Source organism: Sceloporus undulatus, chromosome 11 (assembly GCF_019175285.1).
Source record: "Sceloporus undulatus isolate JIND9_A2432 ecotype Alabama chromosome 11, SceUnd_v1.1, whole genome shotgun sequence".
NCBI lineage: Eukaryota > Metazoa > Chordata > Lepidosauria > Squamata > Phrynosomatidae > Sceloporus > Sceloporus undulatus.
This window is the reverse complement of record NC_056532.1, coordinates 4,786,411-4,813,910: the sequence shown is the minus strand read 5'-3', so window position 1 is coordinate 4,813,910 and position 27,500 is coordinate 4,786,411. Positions and strand designations below refer to the sequence as shown.

The 27,500-nt window shown below is 54.4% G+C and overlaps 2 protein-coding genes across 2 annotated transcripts in view; one reads left to right on the top strand and one right to left on the bottom strand.

Moving 5' to 3' along the window:
- The window catches only part of LOC121917022 (frizzled-9-like), a 3,076-nt gene extending 161 nt beyond the window's left edge, over positions 1 to 2,915 (top strand). The window contains exon 1 of the mRNA XM_042442614.1: positions 1 to 2,915. This exon is cut by the window's left edge and continues 161 nt beyond it. Coding sequence (XP_042298548.1) covers positions 1 to 1,787 — 1,787 coding nt within the window. The 3' untranslated portion in view covers positions 1,788 to 2,915.
- A 2,470-nt stretch (positions 2,916 to 5,385) lies between these two features.
- Positions 5,386 to 26,922, bottom strand: BAZ1B (bromodomain adjacent to zinc finger domain 1B). The gene is made up of 19 exons (XM_042442236.1): positions 26,645 to 26,922; positions 22,860 to 22,976; positions 21,709 to 21,853; positions 21,220 to 21,424; positions 20,171 to 20,292; positions 19,733 to 19,930; positions 17,819 to 19,493; positions 17,551 to 17,689; positions 16,671 to 16,819; positions 15,629 to 15,746; positions 14,230 to 14,328; positions 12,915 to 13,089; positions 12,309 to 12,494; positions 10,166 to 10,313; positions 9,838 to 9,985; positions 9,620 to 9,735; positions 7,885 to 8,039; positions 7,454 to 7,557; positions 5,386 to 7,288 (listed from the first exon to the last, which is right to left on the bottom strand). The coding sequence occupies exons 1-19, from the start codon at positions 26,767 to 26,769 to the stop codon at positions 6,913 to 6,915; spliced, it is 4,500 nt and encodes a 1,499-aa protein (XP_042298170.1). The 5' UTR covers positions 26,770 to 26,922; the 3' UTR covers positions 5,386 to 6,912.
- Between the last annotated feature and the right edge of the window lie 578 nt (positions 26,923 to 27,500).

Sequence of the window (27,500 nt, the reverse complement as noted above, 5' to 3'; positions counted from 1 at the left end):
AAGGCATCGGCTACAACCGCACCCGGCTGCCCAACCTCCTGGGCCACTGGGACCAGGGCGAGGCAGCCCTGCAGCTCCAGGCCTTTGCTCCGCTGGTGGCCTACGGCTGCGACCCCCGGCTGCGCTTCCTGCTCTGCTCGCTCTTCGCCCCCATGTGCACCGAGCAGCTGCCCCGCGCCATCCCCGCCTGCCGCCCCATGTGCGAGGCCGCCCGAGGACGCTGCGCCCCGGTCCTGGCCCTCTTCCACTTCGCCTGGCCCCCGGCCCTCGACTGCCAGCGCCTGCCCACCAGCAACGACCCCCAGGCCCTCTGCATGGAAGACCCCCAGGACCAGGACCAGGGGGACCACCTCCCGGCTGCCTCCTCCTCACCAGAGGCCCCCCGGGGCCAAGGCATGCTCCCCCTGGAGCCCCCTCCGCGGCCGTCCTCCCCGTCCTCCGCCCCGCCGGCCCACGACTGCCCCGAGGGACCCAAGTTCGTCTTCGTGGCCCAGAGGGGCCGGTGCGTGGCCCGCTGCGGAGGCGGGGTGGACCTGCTGTGGTCGGCGGGGGACAAGGCCCTGGCGCTGGGCTGGATGTGGGGCTGGTCCTGGCTGTGCTTCGCCTCCACCGCCTTCACGGGGCTGACCTTCCTCCTGGACCCCGGGCGCTTCCGCTACCCGGAGAGGCCCATCGTCTTCCTCTCGCTCTGCTCCAACCTCTACGCCGCCGCCTTCCTCCTCCGGGGCTTCGCTGGGGCAGAACGCATCGCTTGCGCCAAGGAAGAGCACGAGGAAGGCCACCCGGAGGAAGGCCACCAGGAGGGACACCAGGCCTACTACTGGATCCGCTCTGGGCCGGAGAGCGTCCCCTGTGCCCTGGCCTTCCTGCTCCTCTACTACTCCCTGATGGCTGGGTCGGCCTGGTGGCTGGTGCTGACCTTGGCCTGGTTCCTGGCGGCCGGCAAGAAGTGGGGCCGGGAGGCCATCGAGGCCCGCAGTGCCTACTTCCACCTGGGAGCCTGGGGCCTGCCTGCCCTCCAGGCCCTAGCCGCCCTGGCCCTCCGGCAAGTGGCCGCGGAGGAGCTGACCGGGCTCTGCTTCGTGGCCCCGGAGCCCGCCGCCTTGGCCGCCTTCGTCCTCTTACCTTTGGGGGCCTACCTGGCTGCCGGCAGCGCCTTCCTCCTGCGGGGCTTCGCGGCCCTCTTCCGCATCCGAAGGGCCCTCAAGCAGCGCCTGGGGGGCTCCGGGGCCCGGGGCCTGGAGAGGCTGATGCTGCGCCTGGGCCTCTTCTCTGTCCTCTACACCGTCCCCGCTGCTGCCGTCCTGGCCTGCTTCGCCTACGAAGGCGCCCACCTGGAGGCCTGGGCCCTCCGCGCCCTCCGCAGCCCTTGCCGGCCCCCGAGGGACCCCCGGGAGCCCCAGGACTGCTCCCTCCGCAGCTCCATCCCTCCACCGGCCCTGGTCCTCCTCCGCATCTTCATGGCCCTCGCTGTGGGCATTGCCAGCGGGGCCTGGGTCTGGAGTGGGAAGACCCTCCACTCCTGGCACAGACTTCTCTGCAGGAACAAGGTCAAGAAAGAAGAAGGAGGGAACGGGGAGACCCCCAAGGCAGCCCCCCAAGGCCCTCCTCGCCCACCATCAGCCCCATCATCCCCAGATGGACGGAGCCACCCGACTCTGAGGCCAAAGAGACCCCGAAGGAGGGGGCACAAGGGTGTCTTCCTCGAGAGATCCCCAAAAGGAGAGCTTGGCACAGCCTTCCCACAAAAGCCAGAGGGCCCCCTCCCCTTTTATTTAAGGCTGTAATTTATTTAAGGCCCTTTGGGGTGTCCCTCTCATCCTGAAAGAAGATCATGGACTGGGGAGAGAGAGAGGAAAGACCTCATGAAAGAGCTGTTCCAAGCCAGGCTGGGGGGGGGGGTCTCTGAAGGAATCCAGGGAAAAAAGAAAAGGGGGGGGGACTTTGGAAACAGCTGCTCTCCTTTCCCCAAAAGGAGGGGAGGGGGTCAGGACCCAGCCGTGGGTCTCTCTGGGGGAGTGGGGTCTGGGCCAGATTTCCCAGGGTCAAGGGGCCAGAGAGAGTGTGGCTTTTTCAGGAGAGAGGTCACACATACTTGTCGCAGGACAACAATGCCATCCGCTGCCCACCTTGTGCCCCTCTGGCTGCCAACACACTGACCATCCTCCTCCTGTAGTATTTGTGGGGGAGAGCACCACTCCCCTTTCTTCTGGACCCCAAGGCTTAGAAACCATTGTGGGGTTTGGGGGGGTGGTCATCCCAAAGGCTGCCCTGGAGGTCTGCAGCTGAAGCCTGCCTCCGACAGAGGAGAGTCCGGCAGCCTTTTCAGTGCCCAGAGTGCCACTCTAACACCCCCCCCCCCCCCCCCCCAGTTCCCTTGAGATTGGCAGCTCTCCTGCGGCCCATCTGCCCCAAAGAGGAATTGAGGAGGGGCTGGGATGGCCACCAGTCTGGCTCTGTGGGTCTCCTCCGGCCCCTTCTCCGGTCCTGCTTGAGGGCCCCCCAACTGAACAAGGCTGCCATGGGGACCTCCAACCCAATGCCTGCAAGGGATCCTCTATTCCAGTTTATATGTGTGCCTTTTGCTGTCAGAGACCAGAGAAATGTTAAAGGATAGGAGGAGGAGGAAGGGATGGAGGAGGAGGTGGCCCTTCTCTGGCCTTCAATGGAGCCCAGGAGGGACCAGTCCTCCAGCCAAGGGGGCTTTGGGGGGCACTTTGGGGGCCTGAGGAGATAAAGCCGGTGGGGACACGGGGCGTGGGTTTGCATTGGGAAACGTCCCTGTGTCCTCACACAGAGGTGCCTCGAATTGCAGGCTTTGCCGGCAAATCTTTTTTATCGAGCAACTAAAAATAAAAAATAGCAATGCACACGGATGCGCACGGACGCATTTTCTATACCTGCAAAAACGCAGAGGGGAATTTCACCTAAATGCCACCCTCCCCCCCAAACTCCTAAACTTTAGGAACTGTCTGCAACAATGCTGGCCCTAAGACGCACCCCAATGTTCAAAACAAGGGGCAATGGCTTCCAGCATATTTGACTACGGGCCTTTCGTAATATTGCTGTGTGCCTCCAAGTCAGGTTTGTTCAGAGGATGTTTGCCATATTGTTCAAAATACAGGTGGGCTTTAAAAACACGGCAGCTTCTTCCCGGCAACAAAGGGGTGCTCCTTCCTTCCTTCCAGCTCAAGGGGTTCCCCATCCAGATGCCCTTTTGGGGCTCAAATGCAAGAGGGCAGAGGCTCAGAGCAGGCTTCTCATTAAAAACCAGGCTTGACCCACTCTCCTGCCCTCTTTGCGGTTGCAAAGCCCAGCAGGAGAGCAAGGGAGGCCTCCCAAAGAAGCCTCCATCCATCCCTGGCCCTTTGATCTGGGGCTGGGGAGGGGAAAGGGGGCAGCCTCCCTTTGTCCAGGCTGCTTTCATATGAAAATGGGGCGGGGGGGGGGCTTCCCATTGGGAAGAAAAGCTTCCCCTCCTTTCATCCTGAGGCAGCCATTCATCTCAAGGGCAAGCCATGGGGAGGGAGGGGGCTACAAGGGGATTTGGGGCCCTTGGAGTGACTCTCCCATCATGGCACCTGTGGGTCAGATCTGTCCACTTGGTCCTGGCTGGCTGCCTCCTCCTGCCTCCCTCCCAAAAAGCCTACAAGAGAAAGAAGCAAAGTTAGGAAGGGGTCACAATTGATTTGCCCCCTGGCCTTGGCTTTGGGGTGGCTTCCACCCCACCAGGCTTGGTTATAACCCGCCTCCTGCCAGGCAGCCACTTGGCCCACCCTTCGGTGCCACGCTAGGGGTCTCCAAAGGGCAGGAAGGACAGTTGAAGAGTTGGTTTAGGATGGGGCGTCTTAACCTGATCTGGGCCAGGAGCCAGGTTCTGCAAAACGTTATGAAAGTTGGCTGGCAGGCAATAGGCTTTGCCCCACTTTGTGGTCCTGCCTGCCAGGCCCATGCCCAGCCTCAGGATGGCTGCCCCTCAAAAGCCTGCTCCTTAAAACTGGGGTCTCCTTCCTGCTGAAATGTATGTGGGTTTCCAGACATGGCCAAGAGGCAATGGCTGTGGGGGGGGTGGTGGTGGTGAAAGCTTGGAGCCATTTCCACAAGGCTGCCCCCCACAAAGGCCCTGGGTGGTAGAAGCAGAGGCGCCCTGCCTGCCTCCCTCTGGCCCCACTGGCGCTGCTTGCTGGGTCTGGCCCAGGGCTGGAGGGCCAGCTGAGGTTGCACACTTGTGGTTGCAAAGGAGCACAAATGGGCCATTCATGAGCACAGCAGTGAGCAGATGGTTTGTGCAGCAGCAATAGCAAACCAGACCCACACCGCTCCCCATGCCCCCCTTCACCACAGAAAGGGGGCACCTGGGTGTAAAGTCAGCCTCTGACTTCTGAGCCATGCAGGGAAGCACCGAAGGCACAAAGCCAAAGGCATCCTCTCTGGTTAAAAGATACGATGTGGAACCACCAGCCCCACACTTTGGGGGTTCAGTGCAACGGTGGGGGGCTGGCACTGTCTGAGAAGTGAGGCTCAGCCCAGGCTTCAACTTCCACACACACCCGTGACACCCTCAGCATTCGCTCTCTCAATGCATTGCCCTCCAGCTTCCAGGATGGGCACCAAGTGGGCTCCCAGACGCTGGACTGCAAGTCCCGTTGGTTCTAGCCGGCAGTGCCATGGCCAGGAATGCTGGGAGCTGTTGCCCAACAGCATCCAGAGAGCCATCCAGACTGTTCCCAGCCCTGGATGATGATGGCCTTGATAATAAAACAGAGGAGCTCAAATGCTGGGCATTTTTAAATCTCAACCAGTGCTGCCCACTGCCCTCAGCTGCTCCAGTCCCTCTCCTTGATCCCAAGGCAAACCTTTCCCCCCTGACAGAGTGCCCTCAATGCCAATGGCAAATTTCCCTGAACCATCACTTTGCCAAGGGAAGCAGAAGAAGGGATAGCTCTCAAGTCAGAGCCCACATGAAGCCACAGAGCAACATCCGCAGAACAGATGCCCCAGGGAGGCAGCCAGAGGGACTCCAACGCCCAGCAGACAGAGCGGCCAGACTAAGGCCTTGCTGGCACTGTGCCTTGGGCAAAAGGGCCCACAGAAGGGAGAGCGAGCGCACGCACATGCGTTTGGTCTTCTTTCTCAGCGAGCGCATACAAGACGGCAACCCAGCTGGTGGGGAAAAGTCTATGTTACTAAGACCATCATGGAGACCAACGCAAAGGAACAGGGAGAGGAGGGGAAACTCCAAGGGAAGGAACCAGGGCAGAAGAGGGTTGCCTTCAACCGAAGCCTTGGGTGCATCTGGCAGACAGGTTCGGCAAGGGTCCCCCGGCAGCCCCCACTTCCGAGCCACGGCTCACTCTGCTCAAAGGAAACGCAGAAAGGCCAGAATCCACAAGCAGACGGAGAAACCTTTTATATTTCTGGTTTATTACAAGTACAGCCCTTAGCAGAATCCCCCTCCCTCCCCCAAACAACAAACCTTAAAAAAGAACAGAGTCCCAGAAAGTCTTATTGTGTAGAGGTTGCCACAAAAAGGAGGAGGGAAAGTAATACCCATCTCGGTAGAAGAGACAAAAGAGGAGAAAAAGGGGGACAGGTTGCGAGATCGAGGGGTGTCAGTGCGAGAGGCAAAGAAAGATGGCCAAAAGGAGAGGGACTAGAGAAGACCTGGCAGCGTCCCCCAAATCTTCACTTCCCCAAGGAAGCAACTCCTTCTTGTTAGAGCCAACCTGGGACTACTATCCCTGAAATGAAGGAGGAGGAGGAGGAGGCCAAGAGAAAAAGCAAGCTTCCATGAATGGCCAGAAGCTGCCCACCTCTTCCTCTGGGCTGCAAGATTTGCAATTCAGCCCGGGTTGTGTTGCGAGTGTGGGGTGTGCAAGTGTGTGGCAGAGATGAGGAATAGCCTGGCTACAAAAGCAGGCAAGGGCAAGTCTACAAAGTGAACAACCCTGACGGACCCCCGGGTCAATGCCAACTATGTGATCCAAGGGGGAAAAAACTAAGTGGTTTAGGAGGAAAGGGGGGTAGGTGGGTCAGGGGGCTGTCATAAAGCAAACACATCCTCATATAAACTGTACAGTACAAGTCGAAGCCACGAGACGACTGTATCTTACAGGGGGGTGGGTGGGGGGGGTTGTTTCTTTTGTTCCTTTTGTACAAGACCACTGCTGGAAAATGAGAATCTTTCCTTAAGTAGAAAAAAGACAGGGTTTACAAAGTCCAGAGAACCAGTGTCCCTTATCGCACTGCTCCTCGCTGCGCACTTGGGGAGCTGGCATGGGGCAGGGAAGTGCCACCGGGAAGGGACTGCCTTTCTCCCTGTTGTCCAAAGTCGAGGGGGAGAGAGACAAGGAGACACCCCCCACCCCCAAAAAAGTGGGTCTGTACAGAGATGCTGGTGAATGGCAATGGCCCTCGAGGGTAAGTGCTTGCCCGGTCGACAGGGGAGTTGCTTATAAATACCAACACCATCTCCTAACCCACAGCAGGTGGGCTGGTTCGCATCCAAGACTTGTGTCTGGTGCCCGGCTCCGGTCCTTTACCAGAAGGGCAACCAAGATGGCAGAGGAGGGAGGAAAACGGCAGCTCCAACAGAAAGGGATATCCTCCCCAGCCTTCAAACCTTGCTGCCCCAGAACGGGTGGGGTGGGCGGGTGGCTCCATTCCTGGCAAACCTCCTTAGTTGCAAAACCCGTCTCTGGCATCACCGTTGGGGAAATGCTCCTCTATCTTTTCAGGCTTGACAAATGGCAATCCGGGGCTTCCAGACACTGCTGGGAGCGAGCCATGGGAGAGGCTGGCAGGGAGGGTGGCGGGCGAGGGGTGGTTGAGGCAGGGCAAAACCAGGCGCTGATCCCGCTGCGGGCAACGCAAGGGGGAAGGCCTGCTCCGAGCGTGTCCCGGTGCCCCTCCTCATTTCTTCCTCTTCCGCCCTCGCAAGTAGTCTGAGGCCTCGGGATCGCTGTCCCCTTCGACGGAGCCCTCCTCGAGTCCCTGACCGGCTGGGGCCAGGGGCCGCTTACGCTTCCGCCGCACGTACGTGTGGCCGGGGAGGTGCTTGCGGAGCATGTCTATCAAGCACTGTTCTGTCTTCTCCAGGCAGGAGAGGACATGGCTGCCATTCTGGTTGTACTGCTCAGCGTTGGAAAAGACCTGCTTGATGTCGGCCAGGAATTCCTGGACAGAGCGGTAGCCGCCACACGAACACTTGCTCTGCATGGTCTGGAAGTCCATGGGGCTGCTGATCACCTCAAAGTAGTCCTCCGCCTCCTCCGTGGTCACCGGCTCCCTGCCAAAGAGTGGCAGGCGTGAGGGGCCAGCTGGATGGCTGGGGGCCTTGCTACCTTGGCCACCCTACTTACCTTCCCACCTTGGCCACTACACACAAGGAAACCCCTGTGCGCTCATCCCACATGCACTATCTGCCTGCCTCCCACCTGTGTCTGAGGCTCACCTGAAGGGCCAACTAAAGCGGTACTTGACCAGCTTGTTGAGGATTTCCTCACACTTCTGCAACTCCAGGTCCTGCCTGCGAGAGACCTTCTTTGTCTGAAGCACCTGGGTGGAAAAGACACTCAAAAGAGGCCCAGAAAAAGCTTCCTCTCCCATCTCACTCCCTGATCACGGGGAACCTGGGATACCTGGCCCCTATTTGGAGGAGCCCCTGGTTATGACAGGCCTCTTGCCGAGTGGCAGGTGGGGCAGAAATGTGTTGCATACAGAGATTGGGGCAGCCCCATGGGACAGATACTTGGCATCCCTGTGCTGCATGGCCCATGCCCAGCCAGAGATCCCTCAGCACAATGCGGAGGGAGGAAGGAAGCAGGCAAAGGGGCCTGTGCTGCTAAGGGCATGCTTGGGGGGTGGCAATCCTGCCATTCTTACCAGCTCATCAATATACGCATCAGTGACAGCTGCTGCCTGCTGCCGGGACCCTCGTGAGGCGTGCATTGCCCGCTTCTTGCCCTGCTGCCGGCCTCGCCTCGGGGGATCTGCAGCAGTGCCCCCTTGCTTGCCCTTGGCTGCTTTCCTGGGTCTTACTGCAAGTCAGAAAGGGCACACAGACAGGTCAGGACAGGACTTGAGGGAAGCCCAGGAGGCAGAAGGGACAAGGGGGTGAGGCTATCCATGAGCTCAAGGTATCCCAGAGAGAGCTGAAAGTAGCAGTTGGCCCAGTGAGGGGGCAGACTAAGAAAGGAGGAGGGCATCCCACTGGCAAGGAACCCCAGGTACACAAGGGCAGGATGCCAGTCGCTTCTTCTGTCAAGTCAGGAGGACACCCCTTCCCTCCTCAAGGGCACCTGGGGTAGGCCAGGATACAGTGCGCATATGCCCTTTCCCAGAAAGACTTCTCACTGCTTCAGACCTTGAGGAACACCTTTGGGCCCCCCCAATGCCCCTCTGCCCATCCTGCCTCAAGGTTGAGGAGTGAGAGATGGTCCCAGTTCAGCCCCAAAGACAACTGCCTCCATTTGCCGCCTGAAGGAGGACTGGGTAAGCACAGCATTGCTCCAGGCGGGAGGCCCTACTATGGGCTAAAGCAGCTGCTAAGCTCCCTCAACAGTCAGCCCTTGCGCCCCCCCTCCTCCCAAAGTGCATGCGCTGGGTGTTGGGTTACTCCAGCCAGCTGGCAAGGAGAGCCCAAACAATGGCACTCCAGCACAAGGGAGCTTGTGTGCCTGCCAACCCTTTCACAGCAAGTGGAGGGTGGCTCCCAGCTGTGACGGAAAGGCAGCCTTCCTTGCCTGTCACACTCCTTGACAGAACAGCCACTGAACAGGCGGCCCTTCTACTGCAGGACCTGACCAATCCATCATGTTCCCTGTCCCTAGGGTTATAGTGGGCGCCTGCCTGCGCTTGGGCTGGGATCACAACATGTGCAAGATGTCTGGCAGTCCAGCATTCTCTTGCAACACCACTTGAGATCAAAACTGTGCCGAGGATTGTTAGCGGGGACCCGGCCAAAAATGGGAGAGTTCTCCACCGTGACCTTCCCCTATTAAACGCCCTATAATGCCAGGGCGGGATGTGTGGGCGAGGGCGGGCAGGAGGGGATGGGGCTGGATGCTTTATTTTTAGAGGCAGTGGCCCGGCTGGGCCCGGCCAGGCCAACAGGAAGGAGCCTGAACAAACTTCAAAAGCAGGCAGAAATACTTGCGACACATGAGCTCCCTTTCAAGACTAGAAAGGGCTCCACAGAAGTCTGGAGAGCAATTAAAGCAGAACGGCACGTGTTGACAGACAGGAGGAGGAGAGGGGGAGAATGCCCAGCCAGGAGGTCTGGGTTCAAGGGACCCCCGCAGACCTGCCCTTTTGGGTAAATCCTTCCCCAGGGCTTAGTTTCCCCATCACAAGCGTCCCTCCCTTTGCTCACCAAGGCTGCCCAGGGGAGGGAAAAACCCCTGGCATACCAGGCACCTTTCAAGTAACACAGCTCACAGCTAAGAAAGGGTGCACCGCTTCCCCTGGGACTGGTCAAGGCCTGGAGGGAAGGTGCTGGCACAGCCTTCTGCAAGAGGGCTAACAAGATGAGCCACTGGTTGAAGAAAGTGCCTGCTTGTCTGCCCTTAACCACCACCTCCCCAGCTGTCTGCCCCATTTTGATGCTTCAGAGACCTACGTTTTAAGCCAGCAACCTCATAGTCTTCCTCTTCCTCCTCCTCCTCCTCTTCTTCGTCCTCTGACTCCTCCTCGCCACCCTCACTCTCCTCTTCCACAGAGTCTTCAGCGTAGTTCCTAGAGGGCAGATGAAACAGTCAGTTTCTTGTAGAGAAAGACACGGCACTCTCAGTCATGTCTGAGTGAAGTGCAGCTGCTGCCCGGCCCCAGGAATCTCACCTGCCCCGGGAGCTGCGCCGGGCGACGGAAGGCTGGCAAGCTGGGCACTGCCACTCGCCTTCTGGGATCTCGTAAAGGGCAGGCCTGAGGCAGAAGAGGTGGAAGGCTTTGTTGCACTCGTCGCACAAGATGAGCTTGTCGTCCTCACCTGGTGGGAGGGAAGGAGCCATTTGGTCTCGGGTTGTCACAGCGGCAGGCCAAAAGACCAACTCTGACAAACACTGCCCCTTTCCCCAATAGCAAATTCATCACGTTGTCTTCTGGGACCCAATTTGGATCAAGAGACAAGCCCACGTTGCAGCCCTGCCTAGGGGCCAGAATCACACACCTTTCTTGCGACACACTTTGCAGCGGGCATTTTCAGCCGACATGTCCCACTTGATGCAGGCGTCCAGCATCCCCAGCAGCACATGCATGCGGGAGAAAGTCTGTGCTTCCCGGATGGCCCCCTTCCACTTCTCCACAGCCGAAGCAACCTGGGGGCAGAACAGGAGCGTCAGTCCCAGGCAGCCAAACCCCAGAGCGACCTTTCCCCTTTGGACTCCTAAGGGCTGGAATGCTCAAGGGAAGGGGACCTTGGAGGCCACAGTTCTGCCTCAGCACACTCCCCCTCCCCTCCTCCCAGCTGCATTCTTGACTTTGAAATCCAAACCAAATCCTTGACCATCAAGGAAAAACAAAGACCGGGACTCCGGCCATCAACTGCAGGGACAGCTGGGCAAGCACAGCTCAGGTCACCAAACTGGAGAAGCCCCAGGGCCGCCCTCTAGCGGCAGCCTGCAAGAACAGTGCCCACTTGGCAACCCAGCAGGCCCCAGGGCTTCAATGTCCCTGACTTGGCTATGCTAAGGCCCTAGAAGCTTTCTTGGTGGATAATAAGCAGCAAACCCACTGAGGGGTTGCTTTAGAGAGTCACCGTTATTCTTTGCTTCAGAGTCACCATTAAAACACCGGTTAACCGGAGGAGGGCCATGGGCCCAGAACTGCTGTGGGCTCCCTGCTCAAACCCATCACTGTGGGGGCAAAGGAGACAGATCAAGAGGCCCCTCCATCACTGGGGCCACTCTCCCCTTCCACTACTAGGGCCATTGTGGAGCGCCAGAGGGAACGGCTGAGCTCTGCTGTTAACAGCAGTTTGCGAGCCAAGCAAAACCATCCGTTTTTCTGCAGAGTTGCACATTCCCCTCCCGCTGAAGCCAACCAAGTGCGGAGTAAACTGGACACCTAAGAAAACAACCCTCCTTCGCCCCAGTCTAGAATTCCCTCCTTATTGCTCACTGGAGCAGTACCTGGACGAAGAGGAGGTCGCCAGGCGGATGGAAAATTGTGCGAGCTCCCTGGCAAAGTCTCTTGCTTTCCCCAAATTCTCAGAATGCTTCTCAGACACATCAGTTTCCCAAGGAGCTACTCCCAGAGTCTTGCCGCTAATGGACTGGGCCAAAACAAACCCTGCCGCTCTTGGCAGTTTGGCTCCCTTTTGCACTGGAGAAAGCATCAGGCTTTTCGGCATGGCTTCCCAAATAGTACCAGCAGCAGGGAGGAAGCTGCCCAGGACCCCTGACCCATCTGAAGTCTTTAGCGTCAAAGAGACAACTGAAGGCGGGGGGGATAGGTGGAAGCAAAGACCTCGCAGGGCCCAGCTGCCAATGAAGGAACCCCAGAGACCACTGCTCCTCTGCCCCATCAAAGCAGAACAGCTGGCAACTGTCAGTAATCTATAGAAGTCGCTAAGCCAAGAGTGACAAGACATGTCGACTAATGTAGAGACCTGGAAGCTGTTAAGCTAAAAAACCTGGCAGCCTCATTGTGACCCTTGGAAGCAAGGAGGAAACAAGACCCAAGACCATCCACCCTTGAGAAAGGAAAGGTCAGCCACACTGGTGCCGAGCTGTCCTTCAGGATTTAGGCCAGGGCCAGACAAAAAGGGCAGCTATTGTTGCCTCTGGCGGTCATGGAAACACTGTCCGTTACCAGCTCTGGCCTCAAAGAGCAAGGGGTGGCAACAGGCACAGCAGCCACAGCCAAAGAAAAACAGCGGTCACCAGTGGAATTTTCTGGAGGAATGAGAATCAAAGGCCCCATGAAGAACAAGTCAAGGCTATGGTTTTAAGTGCAAAGGTCTTGCTGACTACTCTGGCTTTTGGACACTGCTAAGCCAGCCTTAAGAAAACTTCTCCATTTAAAACCCACAGGAAACCAAAATACACTCTTAGCTTAATATGAATCCTGCCTACTTGAAAGTTAGGACTTCAAACAAGGCTTACTTCCAGGTAAATTGAGCTGACTGAAGCCTTTCAGCCTCTAATGGTTCATTGTGATTTCAATCCCAGGAGACTTGTTTCTTTTGAGGATGGGAGAGGATGCAGCCTTTTGTGGACCTCCTTTGCTGAGCAGGCTCCCCACCCAGTGACCCACCTCCACCCCACCGGCTTAGAAAGGGGTTAGACTTATCAGTACTCCTGGATCAAGACCTTGGCTTCTTCGGCCACCCGCTTCTCTTCATCCACCTCCTCAGCCTTGGCCACGGCATCCTCCCCTTGGTGCTTCCTCCGCTTCTGTTTAGGGGCCATGAAGCCTTGCAAAAACTTCTTGATGACGCTGGCCTGGAGGGCAACCACACACTCCCCAAAATCTTTCAAGCTCTCCAGTGAAGTAACCTGGCATTTTTCAAGAAGCACAAAAACAGTCTTGCTAATACCACCTCCAACAGGTAGCAGCTGTCCCATTTCCCTCATCCACCCCAAATTTTCCATGAGCACTGCTGCACTACAGATGGGGAACGTCAGCCACAGTTCTGGGCAACTTTGCTGACAGGAGCAGGGCTACAATATCCCTAGTCTCACTTTAGCAGGAACAGCCATGTTCACAGGGTCATGTGCCAAAGAACAGAACTCCAGAACCTTGCCCAACTGCCCTCCTGTCCTGCTTCTGCCTTAATCTTTAGGGGTCCATTAAGAGAACCACTGGCCACCTTGGGAGCTGCCTTAGTCCACAGCAAAAACCAGACACCTGCTCTGTGGCCCTGACACATGAACTGCTCTTTACTGGCCTCTTCTACCCCAGAAGGTACTGCTCACCCTGGCTTCAAACTCTCCCTCGCCGATGTACCCCAGGCCTCCTTTCTGCAGCCGCGTGGCCACTTCAATGAGGTCGCTGCGCAGGAAGCTCAGCAATTCCTGGCTGCCATCACAGGACTTCAGGCCTGGGTTCTGCTTCCGGGCCAAGTGGATGGAATGGGTGATGTCTTGATACCTAAGAGAGAAGCAGAGGTGACTAGGAGGAGCTGCCAAGGAAGGCGTGAGTCCCTTAGGCTCTTGGATGTGCTTCTCCAGAACAACCACTGCCCATCTCTATCAAATGGCACATTGTTTTCCAGCCCTGACTCCAGGTACGGGACACAACTGAAAGGTTATTCTGAATCAGCATTGGGAGGAGTTCAGGGCTGGAGTAAGCTCTGAGGAATTTAAGGCTCAGAAAGTCTTGCGTTTTTCCAGGCCCGCAAAGCAATAGCTACAGTTCTCTTGCCTTGCCAAGTGGTACATGATGACCCCCTGAAGGAAAAAATGACCTATCCCTTGGCGCATCTGTGATCGCATTGTCACATACGAAGAATGTCCGTTCAGAGTGTTGGGAAAACCAAGAAACTTGTGGTCCAGTGCTGAAGGAACATGTGTCCTTGGCTGCTCTCCAAGTGGTTTGTAAGGGTGCAGCCAAGAATCACGTCCACCCATCAGTCCTGCAGCCCAGCCCTGATCAGTCAACAGCTGGGCTGTGGGGAGTAGATCACCAATTCCTGGCCACCATTAGCACCCTTCAGGGAAGAACATTTACTGCTGGGATTGTTGGAGGTCTGGTAACTAAGAGTCGGACTGTGATTATTCTCTACTCCTGCCGGTTCTGGTATCAGCGGGGAAACAGTGGTCTTGCCTCTACTGGGACTGAGTGAAAGGAGTCAGTGGGGCAAGGGCAAGCCTCTACCCTCAGAGAAGTAATGCTGACCCTGACTGGGTGGTGCAGCTGCCCCACTCGCCATCCCACCCATTGGGCAGCCCCATAATACTGTACAGCCTCCCAAAGGTTCCAGGGTTGTCTATGAGACTCCGCCACAGCAAAAGGTTGCCCACCCCAGTGTAACAAAACCAGATCATGTAGACCTTCTCTTCCTCCTGTGACATGTGCATCATCCACCAACAGTTGGGGTTCAAGCAGCACAGCTACACTGGAGATGAGAAGGAAGCTGGATCAAGGGGGCACAGAAGGGACGTGCCAAGCTGCCTCAAGAACCCAGCCACCTTTCCCATCGATTGCCCTGCTCTGGGCCAAGACCCACTTTGCTTGGAAATCACTGAGGAAGCTCTATTAGGGTCCATCAGCACAAAAGGAAGCCCTCACCTCTTCTGGAGCCGGTCTTTCAGCTGGCTCTCCCTTATCCCCTGCGAGTGCAAACACGAGAGCAGCTCGTCCAGCTCTTTCTGGCTGTCACAGAGAAACCTGCAAGAGAACAGAAGCCAACTTTGCATTCCTGCTGATGGAAGGTAAAACAAAACTTACCTGGAGCACAGCTCATGAACAAGACAATAGTGTGGTGGACTGCTATTTTATTTAAACAATTGAAAGAACTTATTCTGTTTCTCTAGGCAGAGCTATAATCCAAAGGGACGAATGTCTACTCCCAACAGCTGAAAACACGGAGGGAAGCCCAATAGTCCTGCTTTGTCTGCCCCCTGCTGGCATAGAAGCGCACAGTCTGACCCTTCAAAACTCATGCCGTAATCGATGTGCTTCCTTTCAGGTGGCAATGGCTGAGGGCAGAAGGCCTGCCAAGCAGCCAGAGGGTCTGTCTGGCACCCTTCAGGATAAGGACTGTGCATTACACATCTCATGGATTAACAAGCTGTCATTTATTTAGAGCATCTTCAGTTGCAACCGGCCAAACACTTCCCTAAGCCAAGGCCTGCCAATTATACCAGTGCCTTGCAGTATCGTTAGGAAGGATCAAGAGTTTATGGCACAGTCCTAACTGTGATCAAGACCAATGCAACCCAGCACCATGAAAAGGCAAAGGGCTATCCACCAGGACAGGGGCCAAGATAAGGCTGCATTTCCCCCAAGCTATGGACTGGTGCTGAAACCTCCTTCCATGCCTCAGAGAAGGCAGCCAAGTCCCATCTCTCCCAGCTGATGACTCCACCAAGAGGGTTGCAGGCCTCCCTTCTGCCCATGGAGAAAGCCCATGATTTCCTTTCTTCAGGAGGGGGAACAATATTCGGAAGTGAAGACAAATGAATGAAGATGGTCGTCCTATGTGTTTGTATGTGTTTTTGGGATGAATGTTCGTATGAAGAAACTAAAGGTTAATCAATGGTTAAAGATATATGAGGGTAAATGTGGAAGAGAGTAAGAGTAGGTTGAAAGGAGGTTAAAATGAAGGGAATGTAGATAAGAAGGAAGAGAAGGGCTTGGAGAAGGATGTTAGAAAAGGAGGTTTAAGGGAGTTGAGGTGATAGGAAGTAGAAGAAAGAAAAGGAGAGGGAGAAAAGAAAGGAGTAGGGGATGAAAGGAGAAGATTGAAGAGAAGAACGAAAAACGGAGAATATTAATTAAATAATTATTGGGGGAGTATGACAGAGCGTATAAATGTACTGAAACGTGGTTATAGTTTTGTATATTTGCGGTGTATTTTAATACAAGGTCTGCTTGTATGTTTTGTAGGTTTGATATGTCTGTTTGTTTTTCAATAAAACATTTAAAGTTAAAAAGAAAGAAAGCCAGAAACGGAAGAGGGGCTCACCACAGGTTCTGCCCTTGCTTGGGCACTGTATTCTCCACGGGGATCTCTGGGACGGGCAGGATGCCCTGCGGAGGAGTGTTCAGGATGCTGCCTTCCACAAGGGTCTCCTGCGTGGCATCTGGAAGTCAAGAAAACCCTTGGTCAGCAACAATGAAGCCTCCCTCCCAGGCCACAACAGCCCTGGCAAAATCTATAGTGGCGTTAGAGGCTGGGCTTATTGTTGTGCGCCAGGTATCCCTGCCTTCTGGGCGAGGGAAGGAGGCCGTGGGGGGGGAGGCTTTTTCATGACTCCCATCCTTTTCTGCATTGTTAGAAACGCACAGGCTTGTGACATTAACACAGCGAACGCACAAAGCACAGGTTACACTGGGAGACTGCAACTGATAAAATCCTAGTCAGATATAAAAACCAATCTTGCTATTATAAGCACAACTCTCTCAGAATTTGTATTCTAACTTGTTTGCAGTTTTAAAAAAGACTGATTCATAAATATGTCCCATTGAGCTGAATATGGCTCATTACAAAGCTAGTATACATAGATAGGATGGTACCAAATTGCCATCCTATTGGTACATTGAATTGCCATGTCTTAAGTACCGGAACCCAAACAATTTCCCAACAAACTTTTGCATCTGAATATGGCACTTTAAGCCACATCAAATGCATTTCATTCATTCTCCAAGTGCTCTGGGCTAATGGGAAAAAAAACATTTTAGTTATTTATAAACAGACTGTACAATTAACGTGACAATAATTTTACGGATTTGCCTAAGTGATATATGATAAACATTAACCAACAGACATTGTTTCAAGCAATCTATACCACTACACACAAGCATGAAGCCTATCATTGTGAGCCTCCATCATTTGCTGGGCCTGAACCTACAGGACCTAAACAGAGCAGGGGGGCTTGGAGATGCCTCATTCATAGGGTCACCACGAATTGGGATCGACTCAATGGCAGTTAATAACATCGATACCCATCAACATTTCAGACACACAGCTCCTTGATCAAGAAGGGATGAGAAATGGCCATGCTTACCTTGTTGGTAGTCTTCATCTTCCTCCTCCTCCTCCTCCTCGTCTTCTTCCTCCTGCCCCTCAGGCGGCATAAAGCAATAGTCTATGCCATCATGCACCCAACCTTTCTCTATGAATAGGCCAGGGACCTCATCAGAGAAGAGCCAATACCTAGAGAGACCAGGCAGAAGTGAGAGGCTAAACTGACCTCCGGCTAAAGCGCTCCAGCCTCAATGATTCGTCTGCTGCCACCGCCAACTTGGTCCACCTTCATCAACATTGTCTCCTCTGGCTGTTCGGAAGAAGGTGCTTCAAGCCACACTTTGATTTTTCAAGCCCCAGGATAAAAGACACTTATTTTTGCAAGCTATTAAGAAATAAGAAAGTGCCTATTTCCTTCTGGCTTGTGTTGCTTTTATACTGTTCCGGCAGGTGCTTGGGATCTATGGTTTTAGGTATTTGTGGTTCTACATGAAAGACTGAGAGCCACCTAACACTCTCAGGAGAAGAGAGGGATATCAAATAATACATACATAAATAGAAAAGAAACGAAAGCTAAAAGGCAAGGAAGACAGGCCAACAGACAACTACATGGGAAACATCCTCTGCCTGCAAACAGTACGGCCAACCACATGCCCAAACACCCTGCATCTGCAAAGGCCCTTTAGCAACACAAGCCCTTTCCTGCCCATTCTGGGATAAGGTGATCACCTCACATTCAATGGATGAACCACAGCTGGTAAAGGGTCCTGAGGTCAATCCTGAGCACCTCCAGTTGAAAAAGGATCAGGTGTGACTGGAAAAACATCCCTCCAGCTAATGCCAGTCAGTTCAAAGCCCATGCCAGTCTAGGAGGACCAACCATATTCCCTGCCAGCCACTGGGCTGTACCATTTCCCTACCTGTTGTGATTACGGTCTGTGCCTATTGGTGTTCTCCGCATGACCAGCTTGGCTTTGGCAATGCCATCCTGAAAAGCTTTTTCGGCTGCAGCCTTATGCTTGCGAATCCTCTCCTCTTCCGCTTCTCTCTCAAGTTTTACTGATGGGGGCAAGAGAGGGAAGAGAGAGAGAGAGAGAGAAACAGCTGTTAGTGCTCTCACAGTACCCAGCCTACCCTTCTTGACTGTTCTAATACTGCCTCCCTCCATGCCCCTCTTGCAAGGGCTACCTCTCATCTGCATCTCCTGCTGTTCCCTCTCCTTCTTGGCCTGGATGGCCAGGAGTCGCCTGCTCTTGACTGTGCTGATCATGTCTTCCTCCATCTCTACCCGTGTCTCCGTCTTGACCACCTTCTCCACCTCCCCGGCTTTCTTCTTCTCTGTCCCGGCCTTCCCCAAGCTGTTTTCCTCCTTGACGTACTCCTTGCCCTTGGCCACCATCTCCTTCCGTTTCTGCTTCTCTGCCCTCTTCTTGTCGTTCTCCTCCTTCAGCACCGCCAGCCGCTCCTTCCACAGCTCGGCTGAGGCTTGCTGCTTGGCGTCAACGTGATCCTGCACCGAGTAGGTCATCAGAATCCGGTGGCAGAGTGCCGTGAGGATCTGCAGCTTCTCCTCACAGGTCAGCTCAAAGAACTCGGAGGTCTCCAGCTTCTCCAGGAACTCGTCTTGGACCTCATTGTCCTCAAAAGCAGCCAGGTCTTTGTTCTCTTCCGCATTCTCCGAAGCGTCGCTTTCCTCCTGGACATCTGACTTGCGGAGACAGAGGCGGACTAGCTCAGAGGCAGAATGCAGGGTGAGGGGGATCTCGGAGAGCTTCATGCCCAGCTCCAGGTAGTCTTCGGCAATCTCGTCTTGCAGCAACGTCTGCAGGAGAATGACCAGAACTCTGTTCAGGTAGAGAAAGCCGCCCTTCTCAGCGCACAGGGCCTCCATGAGGGAAACAGCGGTGATGGGATACTGAGCGTCAGGCAGCAGCAGCCCCGAATAGCAGCTGAGGAACTCCACCACCATGGCCACGTCCCCAAAGAGGGTGTTGGGGAGCCCTTCCGGTGTATCCACCAGCTTAAAGGTGGGCAGGGGGCTCCCCTTGAGGTCCTGGTCCTCGTAGCGCTTCTGTTTCTCTAGCCTCTGCAGCATCTCCCTCTCCCGCCGCTCCCTGGCCTTCTGCCTCAGCTTCTCCTTCAGCTTCTCCCGCTTCTTCATCATGTACTCCTTCCGCTGGTCCTCCGTCATGGAGGCCCAGTTCTTCCGGTGCTCAAGGAGTTCGTAGCGCTTCTGGACGATCCCCCGCAACTCCTCAGGGAGGCGGGCCCGGTCCTCGTTGGAGAGCAGCCGGGCAGTCTTGGAGATGATGCAGGAGAGGGCGCTCTTCCTGTCCTCGCGGCCTTTGTTCTCCCTGTAGTAGGCGATGAGGTGGAGGGCGGCGGGCGGGAGATGCTTGGAGGGCTTGCTGGAGGACTTGGGCCCAGCCCCAGAGCTCCGTGGTGCCCTGGATACTTTGGGCGTGCCCTTGGCCATGTCCAGCAGTGTCATCTGTTTCATCTTCATCTTGGAGTCCTTCTTGGGAGACCGTGACTTCCCAGATGACTTCTGCCCATTCAACAGCCTCTTATTCTTCTGCTTGGGGTCCAGGGATTTCCCCAGGCGCTTCCTGTTCACGTTGTTGCCAAGCTTCCCAGGCGACATCAGTTTCATCATTTCCTCCAGCTCCTCAGCGGGGGTCTTGGGGGTCTTGGAGTTTTTGACTTTCAGCGGGGAGCCAATGATGGTTTTCTTCAAGGCCACGCTACACCACAGCGAGGGGTTCAGACCTGGAGAAGAGCTGTCCGACTTGGGCTTTTTGGAAGGCTTCCTATCAGGCGACGATGTGCTCTTCCTCTTTGTTGAAGGATTGAGAGTCAGGTACTGGAATCCAAGGAGACGTCAAAAGTAAATGCTATGCATAAAGCCACACATGGATACTAATATTGTTCAAAGACTACCAATGGTCTATTTTTTTAAATACCTCTTGGAAGTGCAAGAACAGGTCTGTTGGGGGGGATTAACCCCCCAACACAAGAGGACAATAGGAGATGGAGTGGACCTCTTGCCACCCAGGACTGCCCTCCCCCCACTTCCAAGCCAAATCTTGCCATGTTTCTCACTTTATGTGGGTCAAGCAAGAAGTCGCTGAACTTGCTGGGAAGAGAGTATTTCTTCACCAACTCGTCCTCCACCACCCAAGGGGCATTCTCGCCCATTCCGGCCCGAAGCGCGTTGTGGCGGATGAAGTAGCGCAGAATCTCCTTGTTGGGTGGCCTCTCTGTCCGGATCAAGCTCTCGGCTGGCACGTTACTGATAATCTTGGGAGACAAGAAAAAACACCCTTTGACTCCCCTTTCTTGATCAATGATACATAGAAAGCCCTTAGTCAACCATCACCTTTAAGTGCCAACGGGACTTCTAACTGCTCTTGACTGACCCTCAGGGCCACGGCTGTATGGCAATCTTATGGAGCTGCACCATCAATCCCCACCCAGAGTTCAGTCCCCAGAATGCTGCCTCTATGCTGCAGAGGGGGAGGCCCAAAGCAGAAGCCTCACCTTGTCTTCGTTTTGCAGCTTGACATCATACTTGTGCGGCAAGAACTTTGGAGGGACCCATTTCCTCTCTTCTTTCTTCAGCGAAGTCGGAAGCTTCCGAGGCGATCGGCGCGCTCGGTCATCTGTCCGGCCGTAAGAGAAGAGAGAGAATGAGTTTGCAATACAGGGCTCCAAAAAGCCTGAAATCTGAATTCGCAGAATCTGGAGGAAAGATTGTAGCTTGTGACACGTACAGAGAAACCCACACATACCCACTCAGTGTCAAACGCACGAGCAGAAAGGCAAGCTGGCACATCAGTTTAAGAGCTTGTACTAACAGAGTGCACACTGGAGGGCTAACAACAGGCTACATCCTACAGACAGATGCTACTAGGAAGATGCTCATAAGAAGAGCTAGGAAGTAACAGTGCCCCCCCCCCCCACTCCCAAAATCTGGTATGTAAAGCATACATTCTGTGAACATGGAAATGCCACTAAGCCATCGGGTTTAATAACTGTGGAGAAACCTCATGTCCTCATTCTGCTGTTTAAAAAGCCACCAGAGCCAGTGGCCACCACTGCCCTTATCACAATCACATTTAGAAAACCTTAGCAACACAAAGCATGGCAACAAAAATAACCCACCAGCATAAATACCATGTTGGCAGCTAAAAGGCATCCTGTAGCAACTCTCTCAACAAGTTAATTATGTGGTTTTGCAAAGTACTTGTCTGAAATGATCTGTCAGTCACTTTTTGCTGAAGAACCTTTGCTAAAGTCTGAGGCCTCAAAGAGCAAAGGAGGTATCCTCAGTATAGGCCAAAGGCACTTACTTCATCCCTATCCTCAAAAACCCAGGGGAACCTCAATCCTCAGAAGTGTCCGGGGGTATCAGAACCATCTTGAGGACCATGGAGCCCTTCAGCAAGAGCCAAGTCAAAATACAAAGGCAAGGATGTCCCTCTTCGGGCCACGGTCTTTGCCAGAACCAGTACTGGACATGGCTATTGTACCATTTCCATACCAGGCTCCCTCCTCAAAGGCAAGGACCACTGGGCATGGCTACTCACTCAGACTCTCTCTCCTGCTGTCCTCCTCCTTTAGCGCCAGCTCTTTCTGGTTGTCCTGGATGACCTGAGAGGAATTCTCTTTGTCGCTGGATGGGGAGTCACAGGCTCCGTCAGGTTTCTTCTCAGTGGCCGCTTCCTCTTCCGCCGGCTTCTCCAGAGGATGTATTTTCAGGACCTTCACCCGCAGCACCTTTTCTTTTCCAACCTGAATGGAAGGAGAGAGAGGATCAGGACTGGGCAGGAAACCAAGCCAACACAACATTGGACACATGGAATTACATGCAAAACAATGACTGCAGTGACTCCCCAACTCACAACATTTCATCTGTAGCAAATACACCACAAGCGACTATTAACTACAGGATGGTAGGAAAGCTTTGCTTCAGAGTTGGAGCAAAAATCTTTATTTGAGCAATGATTAGTTGAAATATTTTTATCTCCTCAAACTGCAGCTCCCAAACTCCTGGTCAATGTCCCCGAGGGCCTTACCTCAAAGTCACACTCTTCTCCAACAGCAAACTTGGTCATGATCTCTAGCCAGGAAGCGTCTACCAGTTTTTCTAAAGAGATGGTGTTGTGGTGGACCATTTCTAAGACAAGTTTCTCATACCAGACCGGGAATTCCTCTTTCAGCCTGGAAAAGAGAGCGCACAGAGCATGTTCCACATAAGCAGCCATTGGTGGTGGGCAAAGGCAAACTCACAGGGCCAGCAACCACCTGCCATTAATAAGCAGACAGATCCTAGGAGCCATTCCTTGCCCATGCGCATACGCATACATGTACACACACAAGCAAAAACAATAGTCTATTCCTATTTAGAGAAAAAGGAGGAAAAAACACTATACTAGGACTTCTCTAATTTTAGAGAATGGGAGTCTGAAAATATTACTGTTGTTACACTGGAAGCACACCTTCAGCACCAACTCCCCAAATGGCTGCAAGTCTCCTTGAGGCCTGGCTCTCACAGAGAACAGCCAAGGCAGTCCATTCTGCTCTTGACTGCAGCACTCAGGCTGCAAATGGAGGAAGGGGAGCCATAACCCTTTATGGAGAGAAGGATGTGAGCATGGCCTTCTTAGCAGGTTTCTGGCTACCTCTATGGGGGAGTACTTTCTTGTAGGAAAGCATTTCCATTGCAAACCCAGCTGCAGTCATTCACCATCTGCTCTTTGGAAGATCTGTACCAGAAGCTTCGCTTCAGATGCTGAGCCTTCTGCTGTAATATTCACTTAGACAGCCATTGATTTTTCAAACAGTGCAACTTTTTATGAGATCGGCAGACTCCACACGGAGCAAATGAGAAACACAAGATGTGAAATATATATTGCAAGGCCAAACAGCAACAAGGATAAATGTGGTCCACACACAAGCGGATAGGAAAGAGCAAAGCTGAAACAGAGCTGAGCAAACAGCCTCAGTTTCTAAGAGGGCCTAGTGAACATAACAGGAGGGAAAGGCACTTTTACACACTCTGTGTACAAGACCTGAGAAAAGGCTTCCCTTTTGAAGACTGACTCACAAGTGACTCATTCTGAGGCCTTTTACAGCAAAGCCAATGTCTTGCCAAATATACCACACACAGAGAGAGAGGCACACTGGGCTGATGCCCAGCCTCCGCCGTTTGGAGGCTGCTACTTACAGCTCTGCGACTTCCTGCTCTTCATCCCAGGCCTCTTTGTGCGTCAGCTGGATGCTGCCGGTACTTTTGCAGGTCCATATTCGCTGGCTGTACTTCTCTAGCCGCGCTTCATACTCTCTGAAGGAGACAGAGCTCAGGAAAACAGCATACGCTCAGTTTTAAGTGTGATTGTTTGCACTGTTTTATGCGAAGGTAACATTTGTACATAACCAAGATCCCATTTTGCTTTGACCCCTTCAAATGGGTGGATAAACAAATGAGGAACCAGAAAGCTGCGTGTGAGATCCAAAGCCAGACACACATGGCCCCAAAGAAGCCAAGATCTTAAATCAGCTTTAAGCCAGAATTTGCTGTTCATTGAAGATCCTGGCTTCAGGTGTCATACTCTGTTCTTCTGTTTGTACAGAGAGACTGCAAGTTCTGTCGGTGGGACAGCAACAACCAGAGAAAGGTCCCCTCAGCCTCCTCCCAGACGCATGGCTTCCCATCCTGACTGATCCCAAATACTCCTAGCAGACGGAAGCAGTGTTTCTACAAACCCTCACCAGCACCCAGGAACTCCCTACAAGACCCACAACTTCTTTCCAAGTGGGCTGGCCACCAACAGTCAACGTTAAGCCACAAAGTGTTCCAGAAGTGATTAATGCCAGGCGGCCAAGACGGGTAACGCGGGATCAGGAGAAGTAAAGAAGGCAAGGAGCAAAAGACCAGGGCAGCCCCCAACCAGGGCCACCTCTCCCCTCTCCATGCTGCCAAGGCAAAGTGTGTGCCATACACAAGAGAAGCTGCATCTGGTTACCTGTGCAAGCCAAATGTGGCACAGAAAGGCACCCAAGTGCCAACCTCTGGCAATGCTCTTGAGCCTCCCTCATGCACTCTGAAGGCTGTATCTCCTGCTTTGACAGTCAGATATCTTTGCCTCATTGCCTCTTTGGTGAAAGACAAGAGTCCCTTTGCCTACAGCATTCCAATGCAGAGCCTGCCGGGGTCAACTGTGTTTAGCCTAAGCCTAACCCTAAGCATGCAGCCCCACTGAACCAAATTCTAGCTGAAGAGAAGAGAGGTCTCATGCCGCCAGTTTCTCACACACCTCCACAACTCCTCTGACAGCAGAGAAGCTTCCAAAAGCAGCCACAATGCGTGTGCCTCCCCTGCAACAGAGCCCCGTGGAACTACCAATCATGTCCCTTTCCTCCCTCTGACAGCGCCATCCTCTCACTTTGTAGCTACGCAGCCCATGCGCTGGCTCATCCCCAGAGGCTTCCCAAACAGCAGGCGCAAAGAAAGCGAATTTGGAGGAAAACAGGCAGTGTCTCTCAATGCAGGCTCACTGCTCCGTGCGCCCGACACATGCTTCCCCCATGCTCTCCCCAAAGCAACTGCCAGCCCACACAATCGCAGATCCTCCTCCGGTTATCAGACAAAGAAGCTCCTTGAGGCCAACGCTGTGGGACAACGTCTGGTTTAACAAGGCTGGATCACGCTTATCTATTAGGCACATCTGACTAGGCTCTTCTGGACAAAACAAGCTGCAAGAGGGATGCAGACTCCTGCTTCTTCTGCGGTTACAGCGGAGAAGCTTCTGCCTTATCCAAGCCCTTCTGAGCACAAGGGCTTAAGCCCAGGAGCCCCAATTTCACAGAACGGCTTCTGGCCATGGGATGCCAAACAGATTATCAACACTAGAACCAGCAAGTCCAGGCCTTCAGGAGTAAATTTCCACCTCATAAACCTCTTGCTGTACAGATGATTCATGGGACGTTGCAGCCAAGTCCCCCCTGCAGGCGCAAAGTAATGGGGCAACCCAAGCACAGCTGAAGAAGCGGTTCTGAGCAAAGACGGCGGGTGTGAGTGTGTGCCAAGGAAGAAGCAGAGACACAACAGCGGGGTCAGAGACCTGCCTGGGCCCAAAACAAAGATGTGAAAAGGCTAAAACAACGCATTCCCATGTGCAGACGCCACATTTCACTGCTTGGGTTGCCATCAGTCTTTCTGCTTTTAAGATGAAGGCAAACAAACGGACGGGAGACAGCCTGACTCTCAAGGCTGCTCTAAACAGGCATCCGCTACAGAGACACAATGGGAGATCTCAATGTGGCAGATTCCCCTTCAGATCCCCATTTGTCCATGAAGCCACCGCGACTCTCCACCAACCTCCATCTCCAGCTTGGAGCCTACCTTGTACAGTGAAGCCTGAGAAAGCATCAAGCCCCTGCAAAACAGTGAAGGCAGACGCATACAGCCAGAGATGCTGATGCAAATAAAGGAGAAAGAAGCAACAATGAAAGAGGACTTTTAAGAAAGGGGGGAAATACCTCCCCAAAAGGTCGGCTAAGTAACTCACCAGGTAAACCAGTCCTATGGCTTCCCATTGGGGAGGCCACTGCAAAGCACTGAACTGAGAACCATGGCAAGGCGTCCGCACTAGGACTCCAAACAGGCGCCAGAGCAGCACAAGTGGCCACACGCAACACAAGGGATGGACGGAGGGGAAACGGGATTCTGCCATTTCCAACACCCTTTTATTGTGTCATTTTCCTCCAAAGGCTGCTGACTGAACCCAACTCCACAAAAGAGAGACTCTTGCCTTCGATTCTGACCCAGTCCTTGACTTACTCAGCTGCTACTAGAGCTTCTTGTGATCAGTTAATCCACGCAGCGCATGGCTAATGGTCATAATGACCACAACCTGTTTTCACGCAGGGCATGTTTCTGCTGGTCAGCCTCACTGGGTGAACTGGGATTCAACCTTCTGTGGAAGGGAGAAGATTTGGGGGGTCAGGGGAGGGGACTCTCTGGGAAGTTCTCCTTGGGACCTGAAGCGTCCAGGGAAGCCAGGGGGGTTTATCTCAAAGGGCTTTATCTCTGCATCCAAAACAATTAGTCCTGTTGTCATTACGGCCATGATATCAGCCCCCAGCTTGTTGGGGGCAATTAGCGCATGCTTTGTAAACCGCTTGGGGAGTGCTTAAGTGCGCTGATAAGGAACTTGCCATTGCTATTGTTACTGGCTGGAATCCTGTTGCTGAGTCCTGACTCAAGAGGCCCATTTGGGGAATGGCTAAATGGTAAGAAGTCAACACACTGGGAAATCCCACTCATTCCATGAGCAACAGAATCCCGGCCCTCACAATGCCTTCTCTGGAGTGCTTCAGGCGGCTGGATATAAACCGACACCTGAGGAGAGATTCTGGAGGGGGGTTGCTGGTGGCCAGGGCCAAAGAGACCCTTCCAAGTCCCCTGACGGAGCCCAGCCACCCGCAGGCAGCCTGTCTCTCTTTCCCCGTCCTGGAGATGGGGCCCCAGTCTAAAGGCAGGGTCCATCTGTGACCCGTATACACTTTATACACTGAGAGCACAGAGGCTTCCAAGCCAGGCAACAACTCTCTAGGCCAGGGTTCCCTGGAGACCCCTCATTGAGGAAGGAGGTCCCAGCCCCAGAGGCACCAGGGCCCAAAACACACCCCAGAAGCAGAAGGGTTGGAGGGGACAGGCTGAAACAAATGGTACCGCTTGCCCATAGGGAAACATGGCAGAGCCCTTGCCCATAGGGAACCATTGGGGGATCCTCGCTGCCCATAGGGACTCCTTGGGGATGAGCTACTCCTAGGCAAACCTCGGGAGACTCCCTGGGGAGGCGCCTCAGGGTCCCCGATGACTTTGGCGGCTGAGGGCCGGGGAATCCCGGGGAGCGGAGTCCGGCCAGAGAAGGCTCCCAAGGGCCAGGGGAACAAAGGGCCGCCTCCCTCCCTGCCTCCCTCCTTCGGACCCTGGGACTAGGATACTCTCTGGAGCGGAAGGCCTCCTGCGTGTGGGCGACGACGAAGCGCTCCTCGGGCGGCTCTCCCGGCGGAGCAGGAGGCAGGGCCTTGGCCAGCGGGAAGGGCTTGCGGCCCAGCAGCGGAGCCATCGCCCGGAACCAGACCCGGAGCCAGAGCCAGGCGCCCGGAAAATGGCCTCCTCCGCTTCCTCTGCGCGCCTCCGACAACAACAAACCGGGCGGAGGGCGCCGCTGCTGCTGAGAGAAAAGAAGAGCCACCCTACCCTGCTGGCCCCAGCCCACCCCGCTCTTTCCGCTTATCCCCCTTCTCCCATTGGCCCGTTGAACGACCGCCCTGGCTTTCATTGGCCGACGGAGGCGTCACTCTCGGGAGGGCGGCGAAGGGGGCGGGGCGCCGCCGGAGTTAGGTTGCGCCGCGCGCGCCAGGGAAAAAAGGGAGGGAAATCTGGGGAGGTCGCGTTATGTAAGCGCCAGGAAGACAGCGCCGCCATTTTGGTCGCCGCCGTGATTATGCCTCGCCCTCGGCGACCAATAGGGAGCCTCGGATTCATCCGGGGATCTGAGGAGGGGGCGGGGCCACAGAGCCCGCTCCTCAGGCTTTTGTCTCGGAGAGTGACGCGCGGTCTCGCCTTAAAGGGACAGGCGCCCTGCAAAAAGAGGATAGAGATTGGTAGGCCTGGGGGGCTGTGGAATTCTGGGAAGGACTGTCACCCCAGTGGAATTCTGGGTATTCTCGCTCAGGTCCTGGACTTAAACAGTGGGGATGGGGCCAAAGAGGAAAGTGATGGGTTCCCCAAAGAGCAAATACATGGGTTCCCCTGAGCAAGTGCAGAGTGCAAATAGGTTCCCCTGACCATGTT